Here is a 20,126-nt window from a genome sequence, read left to right as displayed (position 1 = left end):
CGAGTGGTATCAAATAAGATGAAAGGTATAGGAATTTACGGCACAATATAAGCTGTCAGTAAAATTCAAAGATTTCTGCCCCGTCTGTCAAATTTCCAAACTGAGCTGAACATTGTTGGAATGTTGAAATCATGAAATTCAATCGACACGTTAAGTGCCGATCCCATTTTTAATAACCATACCTATGACTTTCAGAATCAACCTGCTGAGCAGCCCTGTACAACACATTTTAGGGCGATCGACATGCCCCTCAATACCAAACTGGCACGTTCCGCGCCTTTTAACTCGGAAGGCACGCACATCCAGCCTCAAAACCTATAACTTTCGGGATCTGCATGATGAAAAAGCCCTACACACCAACTGTTAAAGGAATCACGACGTCCCACGCCATCAAACTGGCATGTTTTATGTCTTACAATTTGCAAGCTCCGTAAAATCCTACCTCAGCATGCAGTGATTTTCGGTATCAGCTTGTCACGCACACCAAAATTCGAAGCGATCGATGTATGTGCGTGTGCGTATACGTAAACGTGTGTCTGTGTGCGTGTGTCAATGAGCTTTACATGCACTCAGCTGCTGAGGCTATATGGTATTGCCTGCCACCCTGGTAGGAAGAGCGGGCACTGCGGGGGACCCCCTACTTCTGGTTCCCAAGACGCGCAACGGTCAACGCAGACGCGTTAACCACACTCTCGAAACAATCTAGACGCTCCGCAATGTCCAGTTGCATTACACATGTATGTTCCCATGCATGTAACCAGCTGGGCCGAATTTGGGCCGAATATGGGCCAACTTTTGGTATATTCAATCACTGCCGTTTAAATGTAGCATTTCTAGAGATATTTCTTGTCACAAATTTCTCTAGAGTAGAGCCCGTTTTCGTCGTCAGCAAGTTTCGGTATGACCATTTCAGATACTCATACGGCGCCGTATTACACAGCATTGCACGTAGTAAACAGTTGATGGTTTGAGGGGGTTCGTCGTGGAAAGGTTTAGGAATAATACATTCGTTGTGGGTTAACATGTCTCGAGTGGTGCGCATTCGCAAGCCAACAAGGACTTGTTTTGTGCCAGATTGCACCAATTCGTTAGTGAGCACCCCACATAAGAGGTTTTTTGCTGTACCGCGCGACCTCGAGATTCGAAGGAGATGGGCCAGGGCCGCTAGGAGGTCAGATGCTGCAGATCTTACTTCTAGGGGTAGATGGCACTGCTGTGAAGACCATTTTAAGGTGGGTTGCCACAAAGCTGTTGGATTTCGTTAGTTGGGCTCCTGGGTAGTGCCAATACAGGCCTCACCAGAATTTCTGAATGCATTTAACACCTCCATGTTCTCCATGTGTCAAAGAACATCACTAAAGGACATTTGCCCTTACACCTCATACCTGCTTAGATCACAACAACCAACACAAATGTGGTAAGTGACTGTTAATGGTTTAAAGAGTGATTACTAGCCCCAGGCCTGCATCTTAACTCTGAGATGATAGTGGACCAGATCAATTGGGTAGCCTGTTCCTTCGAAATTTGTGAATAGGTTTTGTTATTTTTCACTGCTTGGGCACAAGGAGTGAAAGTGCTTCCCACCTCATTTTGTGAAACTATGCTGATGATAGATATGATGGACAAGATTATTACTTTGTCAATAGTTGCATCATTGGCTGCACAGCTGTGGGGATCAGACATCATAACATGGGACAATGAAGAATTGGTGACAACATGTTGCACAAGATGACCTAAAATAACCATTACATTCACAAGAGGCATTGTGTTATGGTGCAGGACATAAATAGATATGAAAATATCAGCCCCTGGTGACTATCTATCTGTTGCTGCACTGTAATTTGATTGTCATACATTCTGAAACTCCTGTAATGATCAGGCCTTTATATCCACATGGCATATGAGAAGGATGACTGCAAATATGTTAACATCATATTTCACATTTCAGGAAGAGGACTACTCAAATCTCATGATGATCCAGCTGATGGGACTGACTCAAAGGCTGAATCTCAAGAAAGGAGCCATCCCAAGCAAGTTTGAATGTCAGGACTCACAGCTGCAACAGCAACACTTGCCTCTGAGGAAACAACAAATACCCTTAGTGGAACATGCTGTTGAAGATCATGTGGGTCTAGTATGTTCCATTATCTCATGCTAGAATGGAAACATTGATCACCACCAACTGAAGTACCTACTGGCTACCACCCACTGCTTCTACTGATCCTTTTCATACTGATACTGTAGCTGACATTGGCTGCCTTACATGTGCAACCTACTTATCCTGACTAACAGTAAGAGGTGAAACCAATTTTGTACCCCCACATTATAAAACAGGGCTATTGGTATATTGTTGATATAATATTTTGACATGAAATTGTCACCATCAAACCATAAACACACAACAGGTCCTCTTGCCTCCTCTGCCTCTGGAAAGGTACTATGGATGCTTCCTGAACACTGGATGTACATTGTTAGAAAGTACACACAGAGGTTGAATTTGTTACCCATTTTGTGTTTTTCCAAGAGAAAGAAAAAATCAGTATGTATTCCATTGTGCCAATTCTGATGTATTGTTCATACTAGCATTTTTAATCTGAAAGTTTCCTGCATGCATATGTGTGGCATGTTGAGCAAGACATCTATAAAAGCAATCTTTTTCACAGATCATTAAAGCTGACAGTCCTACTGCTTCTACCCAAGCCAGCAATGAGGGTGCTGTGCCCATGGCATGGGACATCAAAGGCAGTGATAGACATGCTGATTTCTCTGATGAACATACTGACAACAATGAGCCAGCTGATGCTGATATGGATGATACAGGTGATGGGGGCTGTGGTGAGGGGTGGGCACTGCTAGTTCAGAGTGTTTGGGATGATGTCTGTTTCAAGACATTGTTAAGTGGACTGGACTTTTCCAGTCAGTGATGAAGTCTACCATCAGACCAACCACTTTGTCAGAGGCCTAAATGGCATTGATGTGTGTGTGCATGTGTGTGTTGTGCACACCTGGTGCATGTGTGGAGGTGTGCCAAAGTGAGCTCAGAATATTGTTACAAAGCTTCAAATGGGAATGTTTGCCCTGAATTATCATTGCAGCATCCAGCTTTAGTATTGAGACATATAGCTAGATGTGCTGACATTGTTGGCCTAATTTTACCATGTCATACATGCTCAGTGCAAGGCATGTCTTCAGCCTGGCATGCAAGTTGTGTGTGTGTATGTGCGTGCGTGCGTGCGTGCGTGCGTGCGTGCGTGCGTGCGTGCGTGCGTGCGTGCGTGCGTGTGTGTGTGATGCATGCAAGGGCAAGTCAGTTATGGTTACATATGTCGCTGCAATAATCCGGGTTGAGTGTGATGTGTTTTGCATTTACTTTTTTGGCTCTCTTACAACGCCGTTAAAATGTTCCCCTCTTTCAGTCTCATTCTCAGCTGAAGGCCATCCCAGACTGAAAACCGAATACTGCGAGTCGGTCTCCCAGGAACGTTTCGAGGATATGCCGGACTTCGTACTTCCTGGTCAGTTATTTCAAAGCCCAGCGAAAGACTTTTCTGCTCTTGAAATGTATCCTAACGTATAGTTTTGCACATTCCTGGTTACATTGCCTGGTGTGGACGAAACGTGCTTTGCCTCTCCATGTTATGTTGCCATGGAAATCTGCGGCACTTTTGCTTTGACCTGAACTATTTCTTCGAACTTTCGAGTGGAAAGGAAACCCGATGAGATCCACCTTTTCACCCATAAGTGTTCGCAGTGAATAATGTGGTGTGGCGTAAATGGGGGGGGGGGGGGGGGGAAGGGTTCGATGCGTTTGGAACATAATAGTGCTAAATGCATTTGTATTGTTGTGCATCTTTCTTTTGGACATTAAGAACTAAGTTTTAAAAGATTCGAAAAGGTGATACAGACGTAATTTAGTAAGAAATCTAGCTGATGTATGGGTGAGTATGCACCATGCGCAGCTTAAAGAACCACTGAAGGCTACAGGGCAAACCTAGTTTTGAAACCCAGTTTCAGAGCTCGAACGAAATCGTTACGACAGAGTACAGACGTGACGGGAATGGTTGATGAGAGTTGATTGAAATGCGGCGTTTTTTTCCTGCTTGACAAGTTTACCGCTCGTTTATCAGAGAAGCAGGTCGTCACTATCTCAGGTTGCGGGATACGTAGTGATCTTAATGCATTTGGAGATCGGGTGTGATTTTTCCATGTTTCTGTGCTGTGTTTTCATCGGCAAGCGACCGCGTGAAATGGCCGACAGGACCGCAGTCTGTGACCAGAGTAAATATGATCTGAATTTCAGATGACCCTCTCGCAATCAAATCTGAGCCCGCGGACCCATTGGCAACAGATTGGCCCGACCGCGATGTCGCCTCCGTCTCGGAGACTGCCGGTTAGTGTACTTTGCTGACATGTGCTTATGCCATATGCTTCCTCGTGCCGTTTACGACGTGACGTTGTGACGTTTACGACGATATCAGGTAATATTCGTCGTATTGAACGAAGGATATTGGGTGGGTTCCATGAGCATATCACGGCACGCGAAGAAACATCCAGAAAGAAACGGCAGAACGCTTTCTCCGCCCGGAATTCCCCAGATAGCATCGCGTGAAAGCGAGAGAGTGCTCAAGGTTGCGAACTTGTTGGGTGTTACGTGGTACTTAACGACGGCGCCGAACACTTCAAACCTTCTTTCGCCGTGCATTACAGATATGCTGGCTGCATTGCCTCCGATGCATTACTGCTGGCGTCTTGGGCTGTGTGTACGTTTCTGTTATGTTTTAATCGTTTTGATTTTAGTTTTAGCCGTTAACGTTTTCAGGGAATGGTGTCTTTTAAAAACTTAACCTCAGTAAAGTCTGCGTCGTCGTGTTTTTGTTGCAGGTGCGCTCCAAAATGACCCAGAACTAAAAGAAAACGTTAAGCGATGTGCGGTTCTTCGATTTTACTCCGATAGAGATCTTGCTGGAGCATTGCCGAATTGCTGGTCAGGGACTATTGCGGGCATTTGTGTACCATTGTTTGGAAAGTTTTTTGATCCAGTCGTTCTGTTTTGCATATTCGCCAGCTGCCTATCTGATAATCCAGTCTTTTACGCCCCATTTGCAGCGGTGTAGCGGTGTGAGACATGGAAACTGGCAGCTTCATTTCCGTAACCACTGTTTGATTCACAGAGGAACCAGCAAATATGAAGTGTGAATGGCCTGAGCCGTCTATATCGGTGAAAATTGAGCCGTCGGAGGATGAGGACTCTTGTGCGGAAGGTATGCTCGGTGAGGCCGCTGTTCTGCCCGCCAGTCATGTGGTATTTGGTTTGTTTTGTTGAGCTCTAAGTTGTCTCTTTTGTCGAGCGTTTGTTAAGCCCTGTTGCCAGCTCTAGGGTGGTCACTCGGGGGCTATATGGGAAGGAAATAGAATCACGTTCATTGTGGTGGCTCTTGTATCGGCCATGCCTGGTGTGTACCTATTTTGGGTAGGCGTTGCCCAGTCACATCTGCGCACGCCAGTGAGAAGCGTGTCTCCGGTGGATTACACTGTCGCTTACTGAGGCGATGGAGTTGGCACTGACGGGCAAAAGGGCTCGGAGGGCCCGCAAGCCACGACGCTGACTTGGGGTCTGTTTCAGGTGGTTTGACGTCGGACCGGGACCCCCTGGTCCACGCGAAATCCGAGCAAGCGCCGCTGGTGGACACCGTCAAACACGAACCCGCCTGTGTCGCTGAGGGCAAGACATTCGTGTGCATGTGGGACAAGACGTCCGTCATCCGTTCAGGGCACCCCTGTCCGCAGTGCTCGAACCAGAGCGAGCGGGGGCCGTTCACGTGCGGCGAGTGCGGCAGGGTGTTCCAGAGACGAGTTTGTCGGGACGTCCACGCCCTGATCCACCCGGGAAAGCCGAGCGAGACCGTTTGTGGACAGACGTTCAGCCGCGGGATCCACCGGGTGAAGCACGTGCGCGCCCACATGGCTGCCAGGGCTGCGAGCTGTGAGATGTGCCGCACCGATACGGGCACTGGCGCGGACTACTCCCACCAGTGCGAGTGCTGTGAGGAGTCGTTAAACATTCTGAGGGGTCCGATCGAGGGCGCCCCGGCTCTTCCGGATCCAAGCATGCGCTCGTTGAGCATCAAAGATATGGGTGATGAAGACAGCCTGAGATGTCCGATTCCAAAGCGGGCTGCAGGAGTGTACGGGGCATCGCACGCGTGCAATATATGCGGGATGAAACACTTCGACCGCAAACCGCTAGCCGCTCACATCCGGAGACACTACTGGGAGACGCCGTACGGCTGCGCGCCCTGCCTGTGGCTGTTCCCGACCCTCCAAGACCTGCGGCGGCACTTCGGCACACGCACCACCGTGAATAAGGCGCTGTGCGTCATCTGCGGGAAGAGGCTGGGGGACGTGGGCGCGCTGGAGCGCCACGTGCAGCAGCACCGTGACGCCCGGTTGGCCAGCGAGGCGTGCTCTCGCGAGGCGGGCTCCCTCGAGACGGGCCCCCGCGAGGCGAGCTCCCGCGCAGTCTGCTTGGCGTGCGGCGAGGAGTTCCCGCGGTCTGTTGGCCTGGACCGCCACGTGCGCGTGGCCAGCGGCGAGACGGCGTTCACGTGCGAGGGCTGCGGGCGGTCGTTCGCGGATCGAAGCGGCCTGTACGATCACTACTGGGCGCACCTGGGCCGCGCGCGGCTTCACTGCGGCGGGTGCGCGGCGTCGTTCGCGAGAGCCGGCGGGCTGACCGGCCACGTGCGACGCCACGTGCGCCAGACGCCCTTTACGTGCGTCAAGTGCGGGAAGGCGTGCGCCGACCAGCGCCAGCTGGCGCATCACGTGCTGATACACAGGGGCACCAAGCCGTTCGAGTGCTCGCTCTGCGGACTGGCGTTTAAGTTCCGCAGCAACATGGAAGCACACAGCTTGTCCCATGGCGACCAGAAGGTGCAGTGCGGCATCTGCGGCATGAGCTTCGCCGACGGGAAGAGGCTCGCCATGCACGTCCGCGCGCACAAGACTAGGCCGAAGCGCTGGGCGTGTGACAAGTGCGGCACCAAGTTCACCAGCAGCACGTTGCTGGACAGCCACCTGCAGCGGGCCGCCGCCAATGAGGCGCTGCACAAGTGCCGCAAGTGCGCAAGGCCGTTTTGCACTCGGCGGGCCTTGGCCGACCATGCCGAGGTCCACAGGGGCGGACGGGGGGAGTTCAAGTGTCAGGTGTGCGGACTGGTGTGCCGTGGGAAAGGGGGGCTTGCCAAGCACACACGGACCCATGAAGCGAACGCTTCGCTCGGAGGGAACGCCGATGGTAACGGGGGTCATCGGAACGTTCGCCACAGGAAGCGCGCGGTAGGCTTGTCATTAACGCATGTGTGATATCGCGGACTTGCGCCGGCGTATAGGAACGTGGGGCGGGTGGGCGATTTTTTTTCGTGCGCCTTTTTATTATCCAGACTACAGACTGATTCGATGTATGGCTCCTACGTTTGCCACCACTGATGTGTGATGTTCTTCTATTGGTGGATGTGCATCGTTGTTTCTGGCTTTAGTCATCGACGTGTCTTCGTTCTGTATCATCCATGTAAATGCATGCATTAACTTAATGAAAACAAATTAGGTCAATCCGACCAAGGGTAAAGAACGAAATGCCATGTTTCTGAAAACTACCCTGAATAGAATAAGGTGTATGAGTCTTTGTGCTTGAGATGATGTCTGAACAAAAAGTCGAAAAGGAAATAGTCGAACAATAAGTTGACAAGGATGAGGGTCAAATTGGAAGGAGTCGAAGGACAAGTTCAAAGAGATATAAGTCGACGATGAGAAAGCCGAATCAGGAAAGTCGAATTACAAGAAGCCGGCAGGACTAAAACTTGAATCGCAAAAAAGTTGAGTGGTACAAAAGCTGACGGATCGCAGATTGAGTCATTTGGCAGTGAAAACTGAAACACCTGTGGGAACCATGAACCTGGGGCCGGTGTTTGTAAAGCAACTGATGACTTGGGAACCAGGGTCTGGTGTTGTTGAAAGCCGGCGTGCATCCAATAACTCGGTTGTGGTGTTGGTGAGGGAGCCGGTGGGAGCTAGCAACCCATATTTGTACTTGCAAAAGAAACGGTGGGGACAGTGAGAACAGTACTGTGTTTGCCAAACAAGCGGTGCGATCCAGGAGCCAGGGGATGGTGTTTGTGAAATATCAGGCCGAGGCAATGGTCCAGGGTCATGTTTTTAGAACGGGTATATTCGAACCAGGAAGCAACAGTGGGAGCAGGGAGAGAACCAGGAAGCACGCGTCTGTCCAACACCAGGGTTACCGGAAAACTACTACCGACAGGGGCCGCCACGTGCGCCTCTTCGGGTGCTTGGGTTGTTCGCGAATGTCCAGACGATATTCCAGCGGAAATTTTTCTGAGCATCGGCGGGACACTCCCACCCATGGCAGATCGAGCACCTGATAGCCCTAGGGTGCGTTCCGTTCGGTCGCAAAGACTCGAATGCTGGCGTCCTGCCAGCAGCGTTCGCCGAACGAGCGCGGGCGGGCCCAAATTAAATGGATGCGACCCAAGCCCTGGAATGCGATGCAGTGAAGTCCACTGCATCCGTTAGTACATCCGAGTGCAGTCGGCAACATTCCCTTTCATGCAATCTCTCCTGTTCTTAATCCTGTCGACTGCCTGCTTGCTTGCTGTCATGAATCGACGTTTATCTCTGCCAGATTCACCTTCGTTAAATCATTTTGTTATTCGACATTTGTTCCTGCCGACTTTTATCGCTTGTCACGTTTCCAATTAGAACTTTACGTCTGTCGGCTGTCTGTCATTTGGTGGGTGTTTTAATATTTTATCACCACCGGTATTTATGCGTCGCGAATATTTTCTGATAACTATTATCCTTGCCAAATATAATTCCTGTTGCCTTTTCCACTTGATGGTTATCTCTGTCAATTTTTATCCGCTTCGACTTTCTGTCTTTCAATCTTTTTCCATTCGACTCCGACACCGTTCGACCATATGTACTTTCGACTTTTTCTGTCCGGCTTTTGCATTCGGCCTTTCATCTGGAAACCGCTGAAGACTACCGATTTCAATGTACCAGAAGGTGCTGGTTAAACGACGATATCAGTCCATGTTTGGGATGCAATAGGACAATGCTCAATGCTTCAAGACGGTGTTCACTGTCGTAACTGAATGAGTGTAGACAAACAACATTGTGCGAGATCCTCGAAGTGCGTGAGAGACTAGAGCTCCCGGGGGTGATGGGCGTGGGAATTTCTGCCAGGCCCACCCGTATGCGCCGTATTCGACATTTAGTCTCCAAATTCGCCACGCTGGGAGGGAGGGAAGCAGTTCATGCTGTCGGTCACCACGTCGCGCACCGAGCTGGCTACTGGGACAACCGCTAAGCAAGGCTGGTGGTGCCGCTTTTGCTAGCAAAGGCACACCCTTAGCGGGACTCGTGTTTACCAGTGCCTAGACTCGGGAGCACACTGCTGAACCCGAGACATAACCTGACGCTGCGTACACATCAATTGGCGATTGGGCGCACCGTGAGCGTTGGACGCGGCGCCCTGTGCTGTCTGCTGTGCCGTACAGTTGGCTGACGCCACCTGTACGCTGGGCCTGCTGGGCCACCAGGTGGTTGACGCCGCCCTCGTCGGTGGCCACAGGGCCGTCTCCGACCTGCCGCACAGCTGCCCCTGCGCGCGGGCGGCGTCCTCGCCGTGCCGACCGCTGCCGCGCGTCTGACGCCGCCTCTGCCGGTGGCGGGTCACCTGCCGGCAGGTCACCGCGCGCTGCACGACGCGCGCCGGCCGCTCGGGCAGCAGCCACCCCAGGCTGGTGCAGATCTCAGATGGTGCTGATGGTGCGATGGTGGTCCCATGTTTCCGAAATTCCTGCTCAATTCTAGACGATCTGTCGACTAGGTTGTCGCCAGGTTGTCGTGGTCCCCTTGCCATACCATACAGAAGAGACATCCCCGGTGAGGCATGTGCTGGACGGACCATCCAGCCGAATCGAGAGCTGAGCCAGCTGTACCGTGCTGGCGGACGCAGTCTAGCATTTCTCTCTGCTTCGGACAAGGTGCCTCGATTTACGCATTTGCCTTGCGCCTTCGTGACTTATGTTCACGTGTCATGGCATGCGTTGTTTAATAAACATGATGGCAATGAATATGATGCACGGGGGCGTACACAGAATTTCACTATGCGAGAAGAGGCGGGAGCGCAATAAAAAGTTATCTTCAAAAACCGAGTTTAGCGCGCTGCTTCTTGCGTGTCATAAGCGGAATCACGTGTTCGCGATCGTCTAATTTTTACGTGACCATCTGCATTTTTTAACTCAACGTTTAGCCTCGCGTGTGGTAATATATTCCATAGCTTTGATAAAGGGGCAGGGACACGTACCATTCGGCGTTGCTACGTGCGCACGTCCCTACGCATGGAACAGTTTACCAAGAAGGTTATTTGAATCCCACTGGTCTAAATAACAAAATGATGAATGTTTCCGCCCCACCCTTCTTCCACGCGCGTCAACAGAACTTCAAACTGCCAGTGTTTTAGGCGACCTAGATCCGTTGCAGACAGTGTTTTCCATGCCGGTTAGACATCAAATCCACGCATGCCTCCACAATTCACCCTAGTTCGTGCGGCGCGCCCGTAAACCACTGTCGCGTCGGCGTGGGGCCGCCGTGCCGCGTATGCGCCGCAGTCACCCGAGCCCCTGCGCCGCGTGGGTCGCAGCTGACCCGCTGACCTCCCACGGCCCCCGCCCCTCGGGCACGCGCTCTCGGCAGTCCGGCCTGCGGTTGCAAGGCTACAGGAAATGTGGCCGCCGTCCGCCGGAGCGTCTCGCCCGTCCGTCCCGTCTCGTCTCGTCCCGCCTGCCTGCAGTCGGGCGCCGGGTCGGAAGCGGGCGGTATCTCCGTTGCCGGCGGCGCGCGGCCGCCCAGTCACGTGGCTGGAGCGGCCACCGTCGGCGTCCGTCGGCGGCGGTGTCCACCTGTTCGACGCGCGTCGGGTCGCGCGTGCGCCGCCCGCGACGGCCGGCCGACGCGACGACGTCGACGCAGTGCAGGAGCAGCGTCGAGGAGGAGGGCGCACGCGACTGGCGCTGATCGGTGAGGAGTGGCGAGTAGCGGCGGCGCCGGGCATGGTATAACCAGATGATGTGAGAGTATAGGAAACGGGGAGATGTGAAGGAGGCATGTTGGCTGGGTGATGTGAAGCCGTTTTTGCTGAGCGCTCTGTGAGTGAGCACGGTTCGGTTTGTCGTGAGCATGTGTATGTGTAGTTGTGTTTGACGGGATTGGGCCTAACAAATATTTTGTTCTACCTAGTGTGGGCCTTGCGAAGACCTATTATCAGACTCCTTTGGTAGGTGTTTGTCTTTTTCCGGAGTTCCCTGTCTACACCGTAGCAATTCCGCACAGTTTTGGACATAGGTGGGTACTACGGAAAGCATGTGCGCGATTGTTCTACTCCGATCACGAGAGCGTTGTAGCTCATAGCGTTGCTGCCGAGGGCGACGCGGAAAACTCAGTACTTTGTCGGTTTAAATTTGCAGGCGCTCACAAACTTCTTTTCAGAATCATAGTTTTCAGTTTGTTCTGAAAAAGTCAAAGCGTTCTTCTGTTACTCCTAATGTCGATACTGGTGGATATCAGAGAGATCCCTGCATTGTGTCTAGCGCCCTACAATAATTTCATGTTGGCCTCAATGGTGAGCCGCATGATTCAATGTTCACTTCGTATTTCCCTGGTGCATGTTGCAGTGTGCATTTATACTACAATGCCGTTTTAAGTGTTAATTGAGTAGGTTGGGAAATTTTGGTCTCAGCATCAAACAAGAACGGCGTCTGCGCAGTCGCGCAGGCCTAGAATATGTGTTCAGGTGGCCCGAATGGAATATATATATATATATATATATATATATATATATATATATATATATATATATATATATTTAAATGGCAATGGTAATGGCAGGGTCCTTGCGTTTTTGGGGGCACCATTCAAAGATTCCTGTTTGGTTGCTTGTTGGCTACTCGCTAATCAAAACACCCCACTTACCTCCTCGAGCTACGGGAGGATTAAAGCTGGCTTGGACGATGAAAACAAAACAGATTTTGCCAATCAAGTCAACTAATTGCTTCAAAACCGCCCCCCCCCCGTTTTCATCGTGCACAGAATTGTAAACATGAGCGAGAACCAGGCATAATGATCTACATGCTCGGCGTAGTCATGGGTTATCGCCTCAGAGCACGCATTGCAGACAGCTTCAACGGTAAGTTCGCCGTTGCTGCCGACAGTAGGTCTCCTGTTCTTAAGCTGTTGGTGTTGACAGCATGATATCAAGTTACGAGCTGTATAGCATCGAGGCTGCATTGCCTTGATGTAACGCCGATCGTTGGCTCCTCTAAAGCTAAAATATTTGCGTCTGGCCTGGATGTTGACCGCATAAGTCCATCCATAGGAAAATATTTTCATATAATGATGCCGGATTTTAAAATAATGAATGCCGAAAATCAAAACCAGTTCAATACTACGTTTTTGTAAACACTAATCCGCCTACGCTCCGACCCTTTCGCAATATTAAATCCCGCCCAATTCGATTCAGGACGTCAATAATGTTTTAAATAATCGTTTTCAGTTGCCTGCATTTCGTCCGAATTCTGCCCATAGCAAATGAAGCATGCATGAACAGCTTTCCGTTCTTAAATTGGCATTGTTAGACGTCTTTCTGTTCGTTGGAAATCGTTCGAGCGGACTCATTTCTCAAAGTTTCATAACTTTCCTTCCATAAGGTCTCGTTTGAAATAGTTCAGTCTGGACAATTTCTTAATGCTTCTTTGTTCTTCATTGCACGAAGTCCTCATTCACAACAGCAGAACAGAAAAGGCCGCTATCCGCTCATTCGTACGATTACACAGAGATCTATAATAAACACCCATATAATAAACACCCACCCATGGCCCAACACGGCCACGTGGCTTGTCGCCGTGTTGGGCCATTCTAAGCAGCAATTATCCGCTAATAGAGACGTCTTGTTGCTGACACACACGACCGCTGTGCATGTCGAGTCCATGTATTTCCAAACATAAACACTCCGATGTCCGCTTATTTTGCTTCGGGTACCCAACCCGTTAAATCGATACTCCTTTTCCCCTGGTTGGAGGGCTCCGATGTTTCGGCCCTCCACGGCAATTTTCCTAAAGCTTAATGAGGAAATACACTTCTCTGCGTTCTTCCTACGAGCGGAGCTCCCCTCTACATGGGCTGAATACTTCATCCTTTCCTTCTTACCTCTACACCATCCTCTTGGTCACTGCTTTACCCGCCTGTTCTTCGCTACTCACTCCTCTCTTCAACTTTTTTGCTTCAAAGGGTCCCTTCGCCTGATCTTTGGGGCATCCCTCCATCTACCGTTAAGCCGTGGGGCGTTCCGGTCACATTTGTTAATAGATATTGTGACATTCGTTTATCAAATAACCAAATGATCAGGCTTGAGCGCCACTCAACGGGCTTAAAAGGGCTCCGCTGGCTGAGCTTGGGATGCCTCTTTTACCTGCCTTGGATCGCTCTTCTGTGTTTATGTTTTGTTTGTGGACTGCACCTCTACCCAGACCTGGGGCACCGCCTACACGAAGTTTACCAGTGCCCCTTCCCATGCTGCTGTCGTGCCTAATCTTAACCTTGACCTTGCCGCTCACGTTGAAGCGCCTCTGTATTTGAATTCGGTGAGACCCTATGCACTGCCGTGGGGCTTCCTATCTGTTTGAGGACCACGAAGGCTTACCAGGTTTAGTGTAACCGTTAACATGCATGGTCTTTAATCCCATTCGCCTGGGCTTGATGGTACCTTTACTTGCTCTCCACCTGGGTTTGTTGGCGTTTGCCCGCTTTGAACAGTGGACGCGCTTCTCATGACGTCTGGGGTGCTCCTCTGTCTTCCTTTCCGGGCGTCGATCTACCGGGATTCGGGTGTGCCACTTTTGTGGGGCTTGGGGTACCTGCAGTTGAGCTTGGGGTATCCCATTTGCCTGCAGACTTGGCGCACGACTCTACTTTGGATTGCGGTGCTCCTCCACGTGCGCTTCCGGGTGCCCTTCTACCTAAATTTAGAGGCGCCCGTCTTTTAAGGCTAGGTGCATGTACTCTCCACAAAAATCACGCACACAACCAAAGCTCGGTCAACGACAGTTAGATCCATAACGACGCTAACCCCCAGACGCCGGACGCAACGCCAGAACCACACCGAGCTGTACGTATTTGCAACGAGCCTGTCATCGGCAGCGACATTGTGAACTTGCCTTTTTCTACTTTCGAGACCCGTGCCCATGACATTATTGAAAGTACCTGACATTTTTAACCTTTTGTCTATGTCCCTTCGCGCCGTGTTATGCTTGCACCTCGTGATTGCCGATATACCTGTTAACGAAGGTCCGGAAATAGCCCAATAATGCGGAATGACCTTATGAAGTGCAGCACAATATAATACATCAATTGGCCGGGCAACGACCAATGCCTCGTCTCTCGAAAACAATGTCGAGTATAACACACTGGTGCCAAATCGAACAAGATGAGGTTATGCGAATGGATGCATAGGAAAAGCTCAACTCACAGCGACCAATGCCAACCCAAAATATTTGTGTAAGTCCTAACATCTTCCTCGCAATGTTGAACAGGACGAATGCTTACAAAACATTAGTATACCAGCTCCAAATAAACTAAAACTGAAAATAAACTGCTTAAAGGCCACAAAAATGATTTGGGAGTAATCAAGCACAACATTATTAGACTACTGGCTATGAAGTACCCCCGAACTAGAGGATGACTAAACCCTGTTCCGGTCGGGTTCCTCGCCATCCTCAATCCGGGCGACGGAGGGGGTGGGGTGGGGGTGGGGGGGAGGGCCTTCCGCCTTCTCCTGAGATGTCAGGCACTGTTAGGACGATTTTGAGATAAACCCGCACGTCATCTCTTGACGAGATCCACGTTTGTAAAAAACCTACTATCCAAAGATTTCTAGTAAGGGCCGACAGATGTGCAAAAATAAGTTTTAGGCATTTTCTGTCCGATAGTTTTCACGCCTATCAACCAATTGTGACCCACCCGATGCCGGTTCGTTGGTAACAATTTCTTGATTGAACTTGAATATTCATGGAACTTGAATGTTCATGGACGTATCCAGGAGACGTAAGCATGGTGGTAACACAAATTGTCTTAATTGCTTTTCAATGAGTGTGTCACAGCAAATGGCATCACATTTTGCTTTTATAAAAAAAACAAGTAAAACCCAAAGCTGGGGCATAGGCGATTTATTTTGGAGCGATTTAAAGGGAAGGCTGAGTGATAAGGAAATCTTTTTGTCAGCCACAATGCTGTTATGTGTTGTAAATTAAGTACTGCGCCCACATATTATGCATGAATAGGTATCAGAGTCGTGTTCAGTTTTCCAAACAGTGCGGGAGGGACACGTGATTGGTCACGTTGCCGTAGCCGTCAGCTGCCGGCCTGCTGCTGGTGGCCGCCATCTTCGTGTGCTGCAATGCCACTGTTCCCTTTTATCCTTCCTGGGTTCGCCCCTGTCGTCACTTTTGAAGATGTTTTGAGTGCAGACATGAAAGGCGGATGAGTTCATGACATTCTAGGCCATCACGTTCCAGATGACATGAGCTAGCCCACATTTTTCAAAACGTTGGGGGAAGCGCTGCCCCCCCCCCCCCCTAGTTTAATAGGAAACTACACTCCGGGATATGAGCCCAGTTACTTTTATTTCTGGATGTGAATCCGCTTTATTCAGCTGTATTGTCTTCCTCAAACTTCATGCAGAAGAATATTTCGCTACGTCATACATTACATTTAATCATACATACATATACATTCATATCACCGTGGCGTTGGCACAGGTCCTGATTTCAAGTTATATTCCTTTGGTTTTGAAAGCATGTTCTCTCGCACCGTCTTTCGCAAAACCCAAATGGGCCTTCATCACCGTCCACGCAGATCTTTGTGTAATTATTTTGTGAATTGTAAAGCCTCGCATCCATAAACCAAACAACATTACCCGCATATCTGCATTGACAACCTGTGGTTCACCTCGTATCGCTTGGAAACTCCCCATTTTTTTAGTCACGAAATCGCCTCTGCCCTTCTACGTCTACCATATTTAAAAACAACTGTATATTTAAATCTTTTCAGAATGCCTTTTTCACGGGAAGCATCAGCTTCCTCTGTGAACCCAAGGCAGAGCATATAATCTGGGGAGATCGTCATGCTGCCATTATCGCCAAATTTCACTGGAGGTCCCCTCCACTACCGGCTTCTAGAACCAACTCTGCGCATGCGATGTACCGCAGTCTTCGACGCAATATGCAAAACACATTTAGAAAAATCCACAAAATTTCCACAAGCTGCGGCATACCGTTTCGGAAAGGCCAGCCAAAATCCGGGGGGGGGGGTGATATCCGCCTCCTCCCACGCCGGGAAACAGTAAAAATTTAACGCAGGAAGCGATTTAGCAAAGGAGCGATTCTGGCTCCATTAGAGAAATTATCGCATGCCATTCTCTGATAACGTTTGCTTTCCTTGGTGATTCTTGTGCACGTTTTTGAATAAAGCTAGATAGATTCAAATTAGCAGTCATATTTCTTAAGGCGCAGCACTTCATGTATCAATATACTTAACGTATACCCAAAAACATAGAAATATAAAATAAATGCACATAAACGTGATGGTGTGCATGGTTTAGTAATCATTGATAGCTGTGTTAATTATCTTTGGAATTGAGGAGGAGAAAGAAATTCATGATACAATTTTGCTCTCAAGTTGTGAAGCACTGGCGAGGATAACTTATTGACAAAGTATGGTGTATCACCTACATTTGCCAAATGCTTCATGTTCGACGCAGTTGCGACAAAATTAAGTGCAAATAAACATTCGTCGGCAAGGTCAAGGGCCGGGTAGTCTAATCCCGTGTCATCACGGCTGCGTCATAGTTGATTGTGAAGTCATAGGAGCTTAAAAAAACGAGAAACACAGGTCCTGGTCACAAGCAATGCCTAGAAAAGTGGGTCTGGGAGCCGCGAATTTTTCAGTCAACCTTATTCGGCCCATAAAGGAACCTCAAGCGGGTAAGGAAAGCCTACACTACCCGTCATATGTTTCTCCGGGAACGGATCCAGGACGCCGCCTTAGGGAGGGGGCAATGCCGGCTTGGGATTGCAACACTGGCTGGGGGTTGCAATGCTGGCTTGGAGGGCATGGGCTCACTTAGAAAAGACGCCATGATTTTCCAGAACTCGTCGAATTCTGCCTTCTTTTACCACAAGGAGTAGTACAAACTTCCGTTAGTAAAAGGCATAAGTTTTCTTCGAAGTCCACAAATATGTCATTTTTCGCGCATATTTGTCAATCTTTGGGAGGGGGCTGGCGTCATTGGATCCTTGAATGGTTTCATGGATCCCGCCGTCTGTCTTTCCGCCTCTTGTTGTCAATGCATGCCACTACAACTAGGTGCTGTCTGGCGGAAAAACCGGACTAAGACTGTCCACACATTGTGAGCATCAGCTGACAACGGGGTTGTTGCTGGGAGGGGGGGGGGCGGGGCGTGGGGGCCATAGGTCCATACAGGCTTGCTTGATTCCCAACGATAGCGATGACCTCACTATTTTAATGGTTTGGACCGTTAAATCCTCCAAGCCCCCCCCCCCCCCTCTTCTCCCACAGATGATTGGTTGAAGCCATGGACGCAACCACGCTGCTGCAATCCATTTCTGTCTTTGTGTCATTGTATGTGGTCAAAACACAATAATCAAATATGGTCAAAAGTTAACCGCGGACCTCACGGGCCCGAGCCCCATCCCATTAGTGGTTAAGCCCATGGTATGTACGTGGGCTCGGTTACAGAGGAGGGGAGAACGTCCCCCCCCCCCCCTAAACATACTGCATCTGGTGAGCATGGCGCTGCATGGGAAAAGCTGTCTTCGAAAAATCGCAATGTCCTCCCTCAACGTTTGACCGGCATCGAAGCCAATACAGGGGCTCCAACAGATGGTGACGGGAATGGAGCACTCGCCCCAACTTTTCCACCGTTAAGTGTCGCCCCCCATAGCGTTGCGCGGAAAGAACTGCACGAGGCCTCCGACGTCTCCCTCTTCCTTCCAACCTTTGACCCGATGTGAAGCCAATGCCTACTCATGATGTGACAAAGCCTAGTGAGTGTCCAGAAATGTGCCAAATCTTGATGACGCCTCTGGCTGAGGATGGCATGTGGCAAGCCCTGGCGTTGAGAGTAACATCTTAGAACCGTTCCACAGCATATGATCGGCAAGCAAGCCTCAAATATGGCGTCACGATGTCACCGAATGTCTGGAAAACCTTCGACTTTGACCATTGACCGTTCAAAATGTAAATCTGCGTGTTTCGGATGTGTAAGGCCACGGTGTCGAATTTGGGGGTCATTAAACTTATCAGGGTCAAACTTTTCGGGGGTCATCCATTGCAACCCCGTATTGTACCGGCGTCTTAAAGCATGCCACATTATCGGAGGGTAGTGGTAGTAGTAGTTGGGTTTATGAATGCGTCAACTGGAGCGTTTATTTGACCCATTAACATAATGGATTACAGCTATAAGTCACAAGGTTTAGGAAACCGTAGGGAACGCGAGTGATGTGTTTGTCTAATCCTATAAATTCCCTTTTGACCTCGAGATTGTGTGCCCACTTAAAATTGTAGACAAAGAAACTGTCTCAAATACTTGAATTTGCGTATAAACTGCTGCTCATCTTATTTTACATTCACCTAAGCAGCTGAGCTGGGGTATGTTTCTGTTGCATTTTGTCGCGATGGTCAAGGACGTTGGTCCTGTAAGGTTTGACAAAGTACTTTATACAAACGCTGGCCGAATGGTACACGACATAGACATCACATGCAACCATCTGCCCATCTGAGCATCATGAACAAATAAAATATAAAGTATGATTGTATCCTGAAGAATCTGAGCTGTATTGAAGAGGTACTACATTATTCCATTTCAACGATGCTCAGCTTGTGCGAATCAAGAGTTGCGTTCCCATACAACAAACACTTCCATCCCTTTAAAGTGTTAGTATCATCCCTATGTTTAAAGTTAACATAATACGTCATTCAGCTATTCCTTTAGCTTCATGCAACGTCAGATGCCGGACGTTGAATTCTAACCCGAGCAGGGACCACTGGCCGGTCCAATTAAATGAACGGGACAATGACTTCCCCAAGCCGTCGAAGAGCAACCATTTTCTCTATGGGATGTGCCGCTGCACCTGCAACGTCCCGTTGCCTTTTCATCCGTGATGTTTGACCTGCATTAGCACGGAATTCAGCCTTGTTCCCCCGTCCCCGAGATTCGATGATGGATCAACGTCAGGTCAGGTCAGGTATACCCAGGTCAGGGCGCAGCTACCCCTGACATCCTGATCAGGGGCGTAGCCGAGGGAATGACCGGGGCCTTACATCCCCCCCCCCCCCTCTCTCCGCTGAGCCAAGATGTAATACTAGGTACTGATCGGTTTCGCGGACTTTCGGTCCAAATTCACATAATTGGGAGAAATGCGACATTTGGCCTCCGCTGAAAATTTTGGCCAGCTGCCTCATCTTGATCTACTGCCCGCAGCTCCCGTAATTATCTTGTACTTGAGTTGCGATCTGCCTCTCTGCGCAGCCCGGCGCGCTTGCCATTGTTATGCAGAATTCGTTCCGAGTAGCAAGGATCTCGGGATGATTAGCAAGTTTGAGAAGAGTGAGCGTGCTGCTGTGCCGCGCGATGTATTTCCACCTCTTTGAGTCCCTGTGTGTCCAGTTCTTTGTTTCCGGAGGTGTCTTCAAGGTGTGTGATGCAGTTTTAAATAATGCGCCTCACCGTGACCCTGCGCGCTCTTTGAAGCTGGGAAGTTCGAAGCAAAGCAAATTGTCACCATGGTTATGTCTGCCAAACGCTTCAAGCCCCGAAAGACTCGTGGACTCGCTCTTCTCTGACGGGAGATTTCTTGTTACTGCCAATGCACACGTCAAAATTGCCTATGCCTTTTCCCCATTTCCATTTGTGCTTTTGTACTTGGCCGTCCGCCAAAGAGACTGCCGCCACGGGTGCCTGACTCCATTCT

General features: G+C 49.7%; 2 protein-coding genes across 6 annotated transcripts in view; both read left to right on the top strand.

The window, feature by feature from the left end:
* Positions 1-959: 959 nt before the first annotated feature.
* LOC119090541 (oocyte zinc finger protein XlCOF6) lies at positions 960-7,668 on the top strand. Of its 5 annotated transcripts, none has more exons than XM_037213362.1 (7): positions 960-1,232; positions 1,949-2,030; positions 2,664-2,820; positions 3,417-3,515; positions 4,301-4,390; positions 5,172-5,261; positions 5,624-7,668. In XM_037213362.1, the coding sequence occupies exons 3-7, from the start codon at positions 2,724-2,726 to the stop codon at positions 7,363-7,365; spliced, it is 2,118 nt and encodes a 705-aa protein (XP_037069257.1). In that variant the 5' UTR covers positions 960-1,232; positions 1,949-2,030; positions 2,664-2,723; the 3' UTR covers positions 7,366-7,668. The 5 variants fall into 5 exon arrangements, with proteins under 5 accessions (XP_037069257.1, XP_037069254.1, XP_037069253.1 ...); XM_037213359.1 differs by having other exon boundaries at positions 1,949-2,125; XM_037213358.1 differs by having other exon boundaries at positions 1,949-2,134.
* A 3,366-nt stretch (positions 7,669-11,034) lies between these two features.
* Positions 11,035-20,126, top strand: part of LOC119090058 (glycoprotein-N-acetylgalactosamine 3-beta-galactosyltransferase 1) — a 56,835-nt gene continuing 47,743 nt past the window's right edge. The window contains exon 1 of the mRNA XM_037212852.1: positions 11,035-11,103. The gene's annotated coding sequence lies outside the window, so the exon portion shown is untranslated. The remainder of the gene's footprint in view (positions 11,104-20,126) is intronic.

Source organism: Pollicipes pollicipes, unplaced genomic scaffold (genome assembly GCF_011947565.3).
Source record: "Pollicipes pollicipes isolate AB1234 unplaced genomic scaffold, Ppol_2.1 Scaffold_3087;HRSCAF=3621_pilon_pilon_pilon, whole genome shotgun sequence".
Lineage (NCBI taxonomy): Eukaryota > Metazoa > Arthropoda > Thecostraca > Pollicipedomorpha > Pollicipedidae > Pollicipes > Pollicipes pollicipes.
This window is presented reverse-complemented; position numbering and strand designations above follow the sequence as displayed.